Source organism: Equus caballus, chromosome 2, assembly GCF_041296265.1.
Source record: "Equus caballus isolate H_3958 breed thoroughbred chromosome 2, TB-T2T, whole genome shotgun sequence".
Classification (NCBI taxonomy): Eukaryota; Metazoa; Chordata; class Mammalia; order Perissodactyla; family Equidae; genus Equus; species Equus caballus.
Window position 1 is genome coordinate 14391229 of NC_091685.1, and position 15981 is coordinate 14407209.

Sequence of the window (15981 nt, forward strand, 5' to 3'; positions counted from 1 at the left end):
GTGAGGGTCTGAATCTGAAGAATGCTCTCCCAGGGCAATAGAAGAGGGAGGCAGCCTGGTTGAGAGGAAAGAGCCAAGACCGAGTCAGAAGATTTGGGTTGGAATCCTAACTCTTCCACAAGTTACTGCGTTACTCTGGGCCTCAGCTTCCACATTTATTCATTTATGTAGGCCAACTGTATTTCAAAGACTGCTGGTGGTCATGGACTTACAGAGATAAATAGGACAGTTCTTGGCCTCCAGGGGCTTATAAGAGTTGACAGATAAGTAAACCCTCAAGTATAATAGAGTGATAAGTGTGTGGTGGGGACTCAGAAGAGGAGCATCTAATACAGCCTCATGAAAGGGAGCAGGTAAGACATGGAGGTGTGAAATAGAATCTATATTTCAGTATAGCCAGAGTGGAAAGTACATGTTGGGTACAAGAAAGAGTGGCAAAGACAAGGAGAGGGTTGGAAGGAACCAGATCATGGAGCACTATGCTATGGAGTTTGAATTCTATCCTGCAGGCCAGTGAGCCTGTATCCAAATTACCTGGAGGGCTCATGAAAACAGACTGCTGGGTTCACCCCCAGAGTTTCTCATTCAGAAGGTCTAAGGTGGGGCCCCAAAATGCATTTCTGACAAGTTTCCAGGTGGTACTGATGCTAGTGGTACAAGAAGGCACTTTGAGAACCGTTGCATGTAGGCCATGGGCAACCATTAAGCAGAAGAATGAACCAACCAGATGGACTTTCAGGATGATCATTTTGGATACAGATGTGGAGAACGGATTGGGGCGAGACCTAACTTGAGGCAGAAACATAGGAAGCTGCTGAAATAATACAAGCAAGACATTTTTGAAAGGGAGAACCACAGATTTGGAGACTGAATGAATACAGAAGCAAAGGAGATGGAGGAATCACGCATGCTTCCCAGCATTTTGGCCATGAGCTTGTAAGAATCCCTAGAACTTAGGGATTGTACAGGACTGTGCCCTGTACACAGTAAATGTGCCCTGGATATTTGCTGACAAGTTGTTCCTTTAAACGGAGGCAGGGGTTGAGTCCACTGGATTTAGAATCAGATGGTCACTGCCAGTAGAGAGAGAGGTTTGGAAGCTAGACTAGAGAAGGCTGAGAAATAGAAGGGGAAAACATGAAGATGCATCATGAACAGGTGATGACTCTTTCCAGACACTTGAAAAAGAAGAGGAGAGAGGGTGAACACAAGTTAAAGAGAGGGCTCTTATTTTTAAGGTGAGAGAGATCTGAACAAATTTATAGATGTGAGAGGAGGATCTAGTAAAGAGGTATGAAAAGAGATAAATGAGACAGTTCCTGAAAGGTGGGGGGAGATGGCATCCAGAGCACAGGAGAAAACTGATCGGGAGGCACAGAAAGGATGGTGGAGGAGGGAAGCAGGGATGGATGCAGATGCAGGTAAGCTTGTAGTTCGGAGGCTGGGAAATGGAGAGTTCTTGACTGATGACGACCTTTATCTTCCCTGCAGAGTTGGATATGAGATTTCTGCTTAGACTAGGGATGGAGGTATAGCAGAATTGAAGATGATGGTGAGGGTAGGTTCTGAGAACAATGACCAAGGACAGTACACAGGAGTGATAAGCAGCATCAAGATGCTAGTAAGGTAACACCACCAAGTGTTACCATCTCAGCTGTAGCTTCTCTCTCCATGGGCGATTCCCTGGTACTGGACTGGATGGATGTGGAGAAAGTCAAGGGGAGAGGGAGCTGTCAAGGGAGAGAGACAATATTTGAAGCACAGGGCTCCATGTGATTTTGGTGATTGATTTGGATTTGCTGAATGAATGAGTCAATGAATAAATGAGAGGTGTTATATATAATGTGATGGTTAAAGTGAGACACCTTTGGTCCAAAATGCTGCTCTACCACTTACTACCCCTCATAGTACCGGCCTCCTGGGGTTGCTGGGGTGGCTGGCTGAGGCAGTACATGTAAATCATGTAGTCCAGGGCCTGGCATTGGAAGAGCTCAGTAAATGGCAGCTCTTTTCATTCTCATAGGCCATGACAGGTAGGAGCTGATTATGAGGCAGAGTGACCAAGAGGTCAGAGATGACAGCGATGAAGAGGAGCAGAGGTCCCCGATTCCTGAGCATTTTTTATCTGAGGGTGGAGGAGCAATGGTTAGGCTGTGGTAATGAGGAATGAGCATGAGTCTTCCTGGCCCTCAGGGGATAGGAGGCATGTGTGAGAGAGCTGTGTCCACTGAGATGGCTGCAAAGGAAAATGGCTGCAAAGGAAACGGTATCCAGGGAGCTTGTCTCAGAAGTCTGGAAAGCAGATTGTGGGAGGGACCATGGATGCTGGCTCAACAGAGGCCTCGTCAAGCAGTAGGAGGCCATGGTGTGTGCCAGCCCCATCACCCTTTTTAGGTGCCCTGCACTGGGTTTCCTCTGAGGTGAGGGGGTATCCACACTGAGCTCCTCTGGGCAGAGCCTGTCCTAAGGCTCTGTGTCCCTCTCAGGCCTGAACAGAGTATAGGTTTAGGTGCAGACAGACATTCAATCCCCATCTTGGGCCTGGCCCAATAAGGCCTCATATACGGACACCTAGTGGCCCTGTCTATCCTGTGGATTTCCCAGACTGTTAGCCCACCCCCACTGCCTTTCCCAGGAGGCCCTGGGTCTCTCCCTCCTCTAGGTCTGGCCTCTGACCCCTGATTTTAGGTCACCTCCTAGGTCAGGCCCTGTAGCCTAGACAAAGAAAAATTCACTCCCTAGTGCAACTGGGCTTTTCTAACAGCAACACCACCAATAACGATAATAAAATAACAAACAGCATTAATAATTGCCATAGGCAGCACCTTACTAAGTGTCAAACATTAAGCAGGGTGCTTCTATATTTCATCTGGTTTAATTTTTAAAAGCACCCTAAAAGATGGGTAGTACTACTCCTGTTTTATAGAGGAGACTAAATCTAAGGGACTGAGAGGTAATTTGCCTAAGGTGACCTGGCTAATAAGTGACAGATTCTAAATTTAAACCCAAGTCTATATGACTCCAAGGCCTAAGGTGCCTTCCCCTCTTAAACTATGTCTCTCCCATATTCAGGGGCCCAGTCCTCCTATGCATGAGTGTGGGGCCCTGGCCGGCCTCTGAGATCCCTCCCTCCTTCCCCAAGGACTGAACTACAGTGGAAGGTCAGGCCTGTGTCAAGGCTGTCCAGGGGACAACCCTTGGCCCTTGTCCTGTCCCCTCCCCCTGCTGCGCTGGAACCACACCCACACCAACCCAGGCGAGGCCTCGGGGCTGATGATTTGACTGCCAGTCAGAGGCCACTCAGCAGCAAGGCCAGACTTCCAGTTTCAGGAGTGAGGATGAGTGGAGAGGAGGAGGCAGCAGCCCAGCTGAGTGGATTGGGAAGGCCGTTCCCAGGGCCTCTGAGGCCCTGGGTTACCAGGCCTCCTGGGGCATGGTGGGGAGCTGGTGGGGGCAGGAGGAACAGGGCCTGAGTCACTGCATGGGAAGCTTTCATGTCTCCCCTTCTCCAGGCCCCAGGGCTCCTTCCTCAGGACAACAGATGGGGCATCTCCAGCCTTCAACAAACATCAGGAGGAAGATGCTCAGGCCAAAGCACCCACAACACTGCATTATAACTCTAGTTTGGGGACTGTCTCTCCCACTAGACTGAGCAACTCTGGGTCAGGAACGGCGTTTAATTGACCTTTGTATTCCCAGGGAGCAGCACAGTGCCAGCACAGAGCATACCTCAGTGACGCCTGGCCAACGGGTGAGTGCGTGCAGGGATGGAGCCAGATGCGCCTCTGAGAAGAATTTTATGAGAGCTGGAGGCTGTCCCCTCCCACCACAGACCTACACCCCCATGTCCCTGATTCTACCCTCCCTCCCGACCTCAGCTTTCCCACTCAATAGACCACTGGTGCTCCTCTGAGCTGCCCCAAGCACACAGGCCTGCTAGGAACTCCTCCACCTGTTTGCTGGCCTCATCAAGGCTCCTGAGATCTGGGAGATAAGGGCCTTTGGTAACTTGTTTAGAGTTATCTGTGCTCCTCTATGGATGCAGAAAGCATGGCCAGCTCTAGAACAGGTTGTTCAGTCTTCCTTCCCCACATCTTTCCCCTTTCTATATCCTATCAGGACTCCTGGGTACCAGAGAGTTACATGCAATGAGCAACTCTGCTCACATAGCAAGCGGCAGGCGGCAGCCATGACTGAGGCTTAACACCTGTTCCAGTCCTGCATAGACAGGCCTTGGTTCCTGAAGACAGAGCTGCTCCTGCCAAAATTCCACAGGTGAGGCTCCAGACAGGTGCAGAGAGCTCTCCAGCAGCCCAGAGGCTACATGGTTAGAAACAGTGCTGCAAGAGCAGCACAAGCCTGTGGCTGGGCACCAGATAGCAGGGGGCCAGGAGAAGCAGCCTCTCCCACATTTACCTGGGTCTCAGAGGCCAGAGAAATGAAGCAGAACAAGGGAGAGGTCCTGCGAAGGCATTAGTCCTGGGTTTGAGGAGAAGGGTACTAAAAAAGAGGCTGCCTAGGTAGCCAAAAGGGCCTGGGCAGGCCCCCTCTGGGTGCTGGGAAACATGGGCAGGCCCATGCTGGGTGCTTGGAAAGGTGGGCAGGCCCACGCTGGGTGCTGGGAGAGGTGGGCAGGCCTACTCTGGGTGCTGGGAGAGGTGGGCAGGCCCAGGCTGGGTGCTGGGAGAGGTGGGTAGGCCCACACTGGGTGCTGGGAGAGGTGGGCAGGCCCATGCTGGGTGCTGGATTAGTGAGGCCATGGGCATGACTGGCTTTCCTCTGGCAGCTTACTCTAAAGGCCCAAATTATCTTTGACTTTCGAGCCAGGGAAGGATCATGGAACTTTAGAGGACGCCCTCCTGTCTCCTCTTTCTCCTTCCCACTCACACCCACCAACTCTGTGAAGGAATTCTCACCAACATCAGGCTGGTCCTAAATTCCTGGGCGTGGCCAAGCCAGGCCACAGACCACAGCATGGGTGAGTGTGCCTGAGCACAGCCCACACTTCCTCATCCCAACTGCTCTCGTACCGTTGATCAGCCTGCCACCAAGGCCAGGCCAGGCCAGGCTGTGAGCTCCTCTGGCTCTTCCAGGGTAAAGTGAGGCCCTGCTGTCTGCTCTCCGAGTGACCCGAGCACAGCGGGTCTTATGACTCCAGCTGGCTTCCTTCCTTTTCTTCTTTCTTTTCTTCCTCTCTTGGATGACTTGTAAGAGCCTTGAGTTAACTGACCTTGGTGTTCTTGGAGGGAATAACTCTCCCTGTCTGCCCAGTAGGAAGCTGGATCTGGTGTTTGAGCCAATTCCAGATCATTTGTGGTGACTGAGCACTGAAGGGTAAAGAAGCAAATGGGATCAGGACCCTGCCCTCTGGGAGCTCCTTTGACATGTGCCCACCAGCACAAGAAGGGATATGCCAGGAGGGATGGGCAAATGGGCAGAAGGCCAGGGTAAGAAAGCCGCCCCCAGGCTCCCTGGGTTCACTAAAGCAGACCCAATTTCTTTCCACGTCTCCCTTAACAGTGTCTACCTGTGATCCCAATTTCATTGCCTTCAAGAAGAAAGCTCTCATTGTTTTCAAGAGGAAAGCTCTGAGGACACTAGTGTCTCAGGCCCTAGGGTTCTAAAAACAGAGGGGTGCTCCCTCCGCCCCAATTCTCTGCTTGGTTTGCGAGGGCAGTGGCCTGCTTGCAGCTGGGGCTGGCTGAAGCCAAACCCGTTCCTCTCCTGTGGGGAGCTGGGCTGGACCCAGAGGAGCCTGGCTGCCTCACTCAGCCTGAGTGAGGGAGGCTCCCTCTCTGAGGTGAGCCCTCTGAGGTGGGCTCCCTTCCCCACTGTCCCACCTACCTGAATTTCTGGACCTGACTTCTGTCTTCTTTCTCACTCGCTATCTACTTGACATTGCCTGCACTTGGCCTTGCTTGGGAAAAGGCTGTGGAGTTAAACCAAATTGCACTGAGACCTCCATGGGCAGGTTAAGCTGTTCCTGCCCCCCAACTCTCCTCTAAACCTCCAGAAAGAACTAGCCTCTTACTGTAGGCGGAGGGCCATCTGTCATCATTCTCCTCTGGTAGGAGGCTTGGGTATTGGAAGATGAATGGCCTGAACTCTGCAGTGTCCCTCCCCTAGGGGTGGCTGGTGACAGCTAGTTGAGGGGAGAGGGGGAATGGTCCTGGACAAGTTGGCAGGTGTGTCTGTAGGCCCAGAGCTGAGAAATAGAGACTCAGGAGGGGACTCAGTGGGTGGTCTGCTACAGAGCTGTCTGACCCTACTCAGTCACATAAGTTGCCTAAAGAAATGGGCCCAGACCTTTGCCTGACTAGAACAATGAGTACAGAATCTGATCATTCCCAGAGTGGAAACAGACTCACTGGCAGGTTGGGGACCCAAGTGCAGGCCAGTGGCAAAAGTACAAAGTGGAGAGGGATCAGGACTCATGATTTGAGAACTGGCTCCCTCAAGTTGAGGGGTCAGTTGTCCCTGAAGAGTGGCCCCAGGGCCCAAATAAGGCCTTCTTCCCCTGGCTGGGACTGAGGATGGACTCACATGACCAGAGGCAGAGAGACCTCACAGAGGGTACGAGGGCCTTGGGGAGGCAAGGACAAGGTCAGGGCAGGGAGTGTGAAGGTTAGGAGTAATGCTGGGGTGAGCCAGATAAGAGCTTTCCTTACCAGGGATCAAAGGCCAGATAAGGGCCTACAGGGGCACTGAGGAGGGACTTGGGGTCTGGCTAGAGAAGGCTGAGAAAGGACCTGAAGCCTGGGTATCTTGGGGCAGGCAGCAGATATCAGGCATATCAGCTCCAGAAGTCTGGGCCAGTGACCTTGGCATCTGCTGGCCTCTCTGTCCCTTGGTTGCCTCTTTGTCCCTTGGTTGCGTTTGTGTGTCTTTCAGATTTGGGTCATTAATGCTTCTGTGGAAAGGTTCTTACTTGTTCTTTGCTGAGTTCAAAGGAAGGGGCTGACTCAGAAGCTGGGCAAGGCCAGGCCAAGAGGGGAAGGAGCTGGTGCACAGTGAGCTCACCATTCTCTCCTTGTAGACGATGTACTTCAACCACCTGAAGTCCTGCCACTTGAAGCCAGCGAGGACAAAGAGAGAATCCCGTTCGTACTGCTCGGGCTGCTGCATGGCGCCCTCAGGGTAGGTGATGCGCAGGGTCGTTTTGCTGCCCACGTCCTTCTCAAAGCCTTTCACTGGTGCTGAGTTCAGTCTACAGAGAGCAGGCCCAGTCAGAGCCTGCCTTGGGCTCATTGCATGTGGTCTGTTTGGGGAGGCACCATGACCCCAGAATATCCCAGGTCACTTGGTGCCACCTACCTTTCCAATCCAAAGCCCTCCAACCCAGGGTTCTTCTTGAGGCTTCTGCTGACCTCTAGCCCAACTGGCCAGACAGACAGTTCTCAATGGCTCAGGGACTCGGGTTTGGGCCAGGACACACAGGTGCCCAACGCACTGCTTTGGGGAACTCACCTGACCACAATGTCATAGTCATCAATTCGTGACCCCAGAGACTTGTTGGCAAGGACACCTCCATTTCCCACGATGATGCAGCGGCGGCAACTGAGGCTGAGGACAGAGAGGCAGAGACCTCTGGAGAGCTGTCCACCAGGTCTCCTTCTCCCCTATCTCTTTGGCCCTTGACCCTATGCCCTTGGCCAGGCACAGGCCGGGACAGAGAAAGAGGACTAGTGGGCTTCTGGCAGCAGTTCCATCTGTGAGTAGCTGGGCCCCTTGGGGCTCTCAGACGTCCCTAGTCCCTGATACTCTCTAGGAAAGCGTAGGTGTCGAAAGGGCTCAGGCACTAGCTGTGGGGTGCTGAGGAAGGAGGCTCAGGTAAGACGGCATTCTGGGTGAAAGATTCTCCTAGGGCTGAGCTTGAGGGCTATGCCAGAAAAGCAAGAAGAGAGGAATGGGCCTGGAGGCTCCAGGACTCAAGGTTCAGCTTATATTTGACTCAGAAGCCCCCACGCTCCCAGGAGCCACCAGGGAACCCTACTTATTTTGCTTCTCCTGCCCCTGCCCCTGGCGCTTCCCCCATCCAGGGTCTGTCGGCTTCAGAGCTATCACTACCTCCTGGATTTAAGCCCTGGCCCCTTCAGCTGCCCCCACCACCCAGCCCCTCAGTCCCAGTGGCGGGCGGATCCCAGTCCCAGTATCTTCTGTTTTTACCCTTTTAGGCCTCTGACATCTGAGGCCTGAGATGTCTTGCCAAGTTCTTATTGCCCACGAGGTGCAAGTCCCGCTGAATGGCCCCACTTATCTGCTCATCCACCCCAGTGTGTGTACTGTGTGTGCACATGTGCATGTGGTGGAGTCTGCTCATGTCCAGGAAAGGCTGCTGGGCCTCAACACCTCTGCACATGCCAGGCAGCTGAGGGGCAGGAGGCTGGGCTGCAATGGCTCACCTGTCCAAGGCAGGGGTCAGGTGGTACTCTTTGGTGACTGACAAGATGGCTCTGATCAGCTTGTCTGTGGACAGAGGAGGAAGATTTCTGTTAGAGGGTCACTTAAGTTCCCATGAAATTTTTACAGGCACACGCTCCTGGGGCTAGCGTGGAGGCAGAGGCTGGGGGAGGGAGCTCTGGACACGAGGCTGGGCTGGGTCATTGGCCTTTCTCCCTGAGAAAGGAGATGGAGGCAGGAGAACAGGCAGGCATGCACATCTCTGCCATTGTCAGTTTCTTCCCCACGGCTCCCCCAGCCCTTCCTTGGGAGCCTCATCTGGCTTTTGGAGGCTCTGTAGTCAGGCCCGCAGGGCCTGCATCTCCAGGCAGGACTTGCCTGGGAGCTGGGGCATCTCAGTCTCCTCCAGAATGGGAGCACTTGCTCAGAGACAGAGACCACCTTGTGCTCACTTTCATGTCCCCACTGAGCAGAACCACCAGGAAGCAAACGAGACACCAACAATGAAGAGCTGGAGTGGGCCCAGCCAGCTCCCTGACTCAGACCACTCTGCCTCATTTTCTGATATGGTTTTCCTCTCACTTCCTCCCTCTGCCACGGCCGATCTCTAATCCTGTTCTTGCTAGGATGTCTCTACCTCCTTATCCTCTTTCCTCTTCAAGCTCTGCAGCCTGGCATCTGCCCACCTGCACTCCACTCAGGCTGTCCTCAGCAAGGGCCCCAGAACCTTTGTGCTCTCAGATCCTGTGACCACTGTTCAGACCTCATTCTTCTTGGCCTCTCTCCGGCTTTGGCAACGATAATTGCTCTCCTTTCAAACCCCGGTTTAACGAGAGCATTATAATACAATGTATAATGATAGTGGCTTTGGAGTTAAATCCTGGTTCTGCCACTTATGAGCTCTGTGACCTCAGACAAATCACTTACTTTCTTTGAGCTTTGGTTTCCTCATCTTTCAAATGAAGATGGTAATTCTTACTGTGCAGAGTAGTTAGGAAGATAAAAAGATAATGTAGGTCTTTATCTAAAGACCTAAAGATAAAGTAAGTAAATTGGTACAACACAGCGAACAGCATCTTAACAATATCAAGTAAAGATATAGATGTGCATAGACTAAGATCTTGCAACTCTACTTCTAGATGGATAGCATTGAAAAACTCACACATTTGTTTAAGGAGACTTGTACAAGAATGTTCATTGCAGAATGGTTTGTAATAGCAAATTGTTGGAGGCAACCTAAATGTCCACCAAAGGAAAATAGATTAAATGTGGTACATGGAATACTACACAGCAGTCACAAAATCAATGATCTAGGGTTACGTGTACCAATACAGATAAATCTGAAAAGCATAAGCAAAAAAAATAAAATTGAAAAATATACACACACACATATATAATACCATTTGTAAACTTCAAAAACATGCAAAAACAATACCAGATTTTTAATGGATACATAAATAAGTCATAGAAATATATAAAGAGGTATGGAATGATAACACCAAAACCAGGATAATGGTGTCCTGGGAAGGAGGGGCATGGCATGGGAGGGGCTACAGAGAGCTGTAATTGTATCTTATTGTCTTATATTTCTTAAGCTGGGTAGAGAGTACCTGGGTGCTCATTATATTAGTCTTTATGCTTTTTTATATACCTGAACTATTTCATGTAAAGAAAGGATGCTTCCAAAATTAAAAATAACAACTTCATAATTTTTTGAAATATAGGGTGGAAAATACTGTCAGATGCAGCCGAGAGGTCAAGTTAAGGACTGAAAAGTATCCTCTGGATCTCAAGAGCATTGAGTAGTTTCACTGGAGTGGTGGGAGGAGAAGTTCTTCAGGAGTAAACGGTGAGAAAGAGGAGACAGGGCACAGCTAATCTTTCCAGAAGTGGAATGAGAAAGGGAAAGGAACCTTAAGGAATGTTCTATACTAAGTGCCTTCAGATACACCTCACAGTGGGCTTCAGGGAAGGCCACAGATCCCCTCCTCTTCCCACCTCCAGTTTCACCTCTGAGGAAAAGCATATTGCCTTAATTGGCCAAGGTTGAGGATACAGATTGGGTTTTCATTTTCTAGGAGGGGAACCTTAGCAGAAAGGGCAGAAACTATTGGGTGCTTTCTTCTTGCTGGCTAATGGGCTCTGTATTGGCCATTCCTGGCCTTCATAGCTTAGTAGGATCAGAGTCTCAAGTGAGGATTTAGGAGAAAAGAGGAGGCTGCTTGGCTACACGCACCCAGGAAAAATAAGTTCTTTATCTGGTTCAACCCAACCCATTAGACTTGTCTTTGAAGGTGTGAGGTTCAAGCTTCAGTTCAAGAGTGTCCTTTTGCTGGCCACTGTCTTCTTTTCAGGGACGGGTGGACTGGCTGAGTAGAGGGTTCAGGTATTCTTGAGTCCCTGGTCAAATGATATCACCCCTTTAACAGTTATCTTATTTAATTCTGACCACAAGCTAATTCAATGGTATTGTTCTCCCCATTTAACCAGTGAAGAAACTCAAGCACAGACACGTTAAGTAACTTGTCCAAGGTCACAGCTTGTAAAGAGGTAATTTTGGGATCTGATCCTTCTATGCTGGACCCTAAAGCCCAAACTCTACCATGCCATGAAACAGTGCAAGAACTTGACAAGAGAACAGAACTGTTAAAACTATCAGGGGTAGGAAAATCTTAAGTTAGGAGGGAATGAGATGGGTGAGGTCCCCAAGGCAATGGAAGGGGACAGGTCTGAGAGTATAGGGGAAGCGCTAGCCTTGGACAGATAAGAAAGGGCTGGAGGGGAGACTAGGTTAAGGGGAAAAACCACAGGAGGGGATGATGGGGGAGCCTGGGGACAGTGGTGGGGGATGGCCTCTATTTTCTCTGGGATGTTCCCCCTCATGCCTACTTCTCTAGTGCTGATGTCTCTGACACCCCTTTTCTGCGATCTCACAGTACCAGGTTCTTCCCTCATCAGAGTCCTTACTGTCCTGCACCCTAAGTATCTGTATCTCCACCAGACTGGAGCTTTTTGAGGAGAGGGACCATATCTATCTACTCCACTGTGGTATGCTCAGCCCTGGCAAAGTAGGAGGCACTGAATAAATATTTCACTAAAGAAGTAAGAAAAAATGAAGGAAGGGAAAGAGGGAGAGAAGGAAGGACACTGTTGAGAGCAGGGGGATCCCCAGCATGAGGACTTCTAAGGGTACAGCCCTGTCATGAAGCGCAGGGAGATAGTTTGGAGGATGAGATGTTAATGTAGAGTGGGTCATGGTTCCCAGCATACCTTGACCTTTGATCCCAAAAGGCGGCACAAATTCCTGGATCCTAGCCCACATGCGGAAGGAGTCATCCAGGAACATGGGTGCTGGCTTGGAGAACCTGGAATACAACAGGGCTATTGAGGATTCCCAAATGCAACAGGCTGGAGTACTGGTTGGCTCTTCGGTACAAACGTCTTCACTATGGATCTGCTGGAAGCGACCTTCCACATTCCAGCACACCCTCCCTACTCCCGCTTGTTCATTGAGCAGCTGCTGTGAGGGGTCTGACAGATCTTGTTCAGCGGAGACTGAGTTTAAAGGAGCAGGCCTGGCCAGTCCTTATGTGGCCAGCTGTAGGAGTGGAAAGACAAGATCTGCTCGGCAGGGATCAACATCTCAGAGCTGGAAGCTCTCTGGCAGGTTATCTATGCATGCATCCATCAAAGAGTTACTACTGTCCACACTGTTCCTGCAATCTGGGAACACGGAGATGAGACATTGTCCAGTTGAGCAGAAGAATACCCAAAAATACAGCCAATGCAGGGAGACAGAATTTTGGAAAGAATTCTGGGAGATGGACCACCCAGGGTGAGGAGGAAGAACTCATGATGAGAGGGCAAAGCAGGTGAACAGCCATAGGAGATACAGGTTTGAGAGAGAAGAGGAAAATCACAGTATCCTGTGGCTGGGAGGCAGGGCTGAGGGGAGTCTCAGACAAGTAGGAGCCTGAGCACATTTGTTTGCAGAGAGAAGGACAGAGGGCAAAGGTCCTCAGGGGCTGGGGGAGGGGAAGGAGGTTAAGCGGAGGGGGTAATTTTGGCCTGGAGGAAAGACGAGAGGAAAAATGAGAGAGAAGGAACAGTGAGGTAATGCTGAGTTGAGGAGAAGGGAAAAGGCAAGTTTCACTTTTTGGGGGAAAGCTGAGGAGTGAGTAGGGCAGGGTGCAGGTTTGAGAAGGATGGGACAAAGTCAGAAGGGATGAAGAAGGGAGTGAGGACAGAGTGACAAGGGAGAGAAGGAACCAAACTCTTCAGAAATGCTTGGACAACACGACTTCACATGGAAACTCGTACCGTGGTTTTGAGACCTTTTCAGGGCACCTGGCAGCCCAGAAGATGGCCAGCACCTAGTCCCTTACTGCATGTTGAGTCTTCCTGTAGGACCTGCGTAGGGCTTTCTTGGCCAAGAATGAATGTGTGGAGGCCTAGGACTTGGTGGCTCCGTCTCTTTAATTCTAACTCAACCTGAATCAGCCAGTGAAAAACTTAAGATTGGAGGAGAGGCCCTCCAAGCTCAGAAGCTAGAACTTCCCCCTCCTATCGTTCTCTAACCCCAGCATACACTGTTCATTCCCATCACCACTAACACCATTACAATCATCATACCCAAGAAGAATAACAGTAATCGGAAGTCTAATATTATTAGAGATTTTGAAGTGAACTTGAAAAAAGCAGAAAACCTTCAATGCTGCTCCCTCTACCGTCACTCGCTGCTAGGAAGAAGCAGTCAACACGTGATAGTATGGAAAGGCCATTCCTGCATAGGGCTTTCTTTTGGACTTCTGAGTTAGTACACTTCCCTTCCGTGTGCAAGGGTCATGCATGTTTCTCATACCCAGTATATAAAATCTAAGTGAATTCATATATTTGCAGTTGTGACAGAGGCACTGATGATCCTGGCCATAGTCTTCATGTAACAGCAAAGGACACAAGATCCCTGGATGAGCTGCAGCAAGAGCCTCTCCTGCGTCGGGACTGAGCTCATAAAATGTTTGCAAAGCTTCTCAGTCAGGCTAGGACAGGATTTTATCTGCTTCCCAATATGTACTGGATGTCATATGCTAATAAAATCTCCTAAGATCTAGCCAAATGGTCTCAACATATTTTTTCCTTTTCCTCTCCCTTCTCTCTTTTTTCCAGCTGATTAGAAAGTTCATTATGTTTATTTTTACTTTTTAAAAAACGCTTATTTGTGGTGTTGCTTGTAATACGTGTTAATTTTGGAAAAAACACAGGTGCACACATACACTAATAAATAAATCTTACAATACAGAGATAATTAACCTTTTGTTATATATCTGTACTGATTTTTCTTTTCCTATATTATTTTTTAGACTGCTCTGTAAACTACTTTTTTCACGTATAATATTATGAAAACATTACTATGCAAATGGACACAACATTCTCCTAATACACAGAGATTGAGTCAAACAAGAAAAACCACAAGCTGCTGGTAACCTGATACAAATTGACCTCCCAAAAATCAGATGCAGAAGGTTACACAAATGAAAATATGACCAAAAAAGGAGGACTTACAATATTAGTGCTTTGAACTCAATGTTTGTGTGGCCCCCTAAAATTCATATGTTGAAATTTAATGCCCACTGTGATGGTATTTGGAGGCGGGGTCTTTGGGAGGTAATTAGGTCATGAGGGTGGAGCCTTCATGACTGTGATTAGTGCCCTTATAAGGAGGCCAGTGAGCTAACCAGTTTTCTTTCTGCCATACGAGGATACAGAAGAAGTCAGCCACCTGCAACCTGGAAGAGAGCCCTTGCCATGCTGTCACCACAATCTTGGACTTCCAGCCTCCAGAACAGAGAGAAGTAAATTCCTGTTGTTTATAAGCCACCCAACTTACGATATTTTGTTATAGCAGCCAGAGCTGACTAAGACAATAAGTAATGAGCAAAAAAAATTCATGGGAGAGATCATGGCAAAAAGCATTAAATGGACCTGATTAAAGCGGCCTTCAAAGTTTTAGATGTTTATTTTGTAGGCCCTCTTTATATTCCCTGGAAGATTGAGTCAGCCTCCCTCTAGCATTTCTTTCTGCTATTGGGTGCACCTTTGTGCAAGGAATACTCTTTTTCCCTCCTGTGCATATATTTTTAAAACTTTTAAAAAAAATTTTTATTAAAGACTGGCACCTGAGCTAACAACTGTTGCCAATCTTCTTTTTGTTTCTTTCTTTATGCTTTTTCTCCTCACATCCCCCCAGTATATAGTTGTATATTTTGGTTGTGGGTCGTTCTAGTTGTGGCACGTGGGACACCGCCTCAGCGTGGCCTGATGAGTGGTGCCATGTCTGTGCCCAGGATCCGAACCAGTGAAATCCTGGGCTGCCACAGTGGAGCATGCGAACTTAACCACTTGGCCACGGGGCCGGCCCCCTTAAAACTTTTTATTATGAGAAATTTAACACGTACAAAAGTTGAAAAAAAAAAAACAGTACAGTGAACCACCCATGTACTCATTACCTAGATTCAGCAATTATCGATCATGGTCATTTTTGTTTCTTTTACACCCCATCCACTTTCTTTCTGTTTTATTTTGGAAAATCCCAAAAATCATGCCATTTCTTCCATAAAATATTTCAGCATTAATTTCTAAAGATAAGGACACCTTAAAAAACATGTCCAAACATAAACAACTCCTCTAAAAGCCATTATCACATTTAAAAAATGATTTATTTCTTAATAGCAACAAAGAGCCAGTCAGTTTTCAGATTTCTCTTATTTTCTCACTGTTGTTGCTGCTTATGGTAACAGTTGGTTTATTTAGATCCCAATGAAAGCATGGTCCACACACTGAATTTGGCTGGCCTCCATGTCTCTTTTAAAGACACAAGTTTCCTCCTCTTTTTTTCCCCTTTGGCCTTTTCATCTTGGTTCCTGAATCCTTTTGACACACTCCAGTAATCTTAGATTACCGTCCTTGTTTTCTGCTATGTAAAGGTGTTCCAGGCTTATCTTGTACATTTCTTGCCCTCTCCTGGAATCAGTCATTTTCTCAAGGAGCCTTGGCTCCTTTTAAATGGAAATGGTATTTAGAGACCACCATTTGGGTAGCTAGGGATGCTCATGCCATCATGGGTTAGTCATTGTTTCTAGAACTTTCAGGGGAACAAAAAACTAGGAAATAATTTTTTAAAGAGAAAATACATCATGTATTTATACTGGTATACCCAGTTCAAATTTAGGATTGCAAGATTTGTACTTTACCTTCCTTTTTTTTTCTTAAACAAATAGCTTTATTGAGACATAATTCACATAAAAGTCATCCATTTACTTACCTTCTTTGATTTTATATTTGTATGTCTTTTCTCTCAAGTAGATATCCTTGTTGATAGTGATATTAACACAATTACTTATTTGCTTTATCTTAATAGATACATACATATAGATACATACACATACATATAGAAAACATGCAATAATTTGAGAATAACATTGCTAACACTACGATTACTAAGAACAATGAAAAGTTCTTTGTAGTTCTTTTTGCCATGGGGGCATACCCTTCTAGAAAAGTACAAATTACTTTACTTTTGCC

General features: G+C 48.3%; 1 protein-coding gene across 8 annotated transcripts in view; it reads right to left on the reverse strand.

Moving 5' to 3' along the window:
• Positions 1-15981, reverse strand: part of ST3GAL3 (ST3 beta-galactoside alpha-2,3-sialyltransferase 3) — a 193247-nt gene that overhangs the window by 18436 nt on the left and 158830 nt on the right. For all 8 annotated transcript variants that reach the window (XM_023631691.2, XM_005607122.4, XM_014737325.3 and 5 more), the window contains 4 exons: positions 11671-11765; positions 8403-8466; positions 7468-7563; positions 7021-7207 (listed from right to left, as the gene is read on the reverse strand). In XM_023631691.2, the coding sequence (XP_023487459.1) occupies positions 7021-7207; positions 7468-7563; positions 8403-8466; positions 11671-11765 (442 nt within the window). The remainder of the gene's footprint in view (positions 1-7020; positions 7208-7467; positions 7564-8402; positions 8467-11670; positions 11766-15981) is intronic.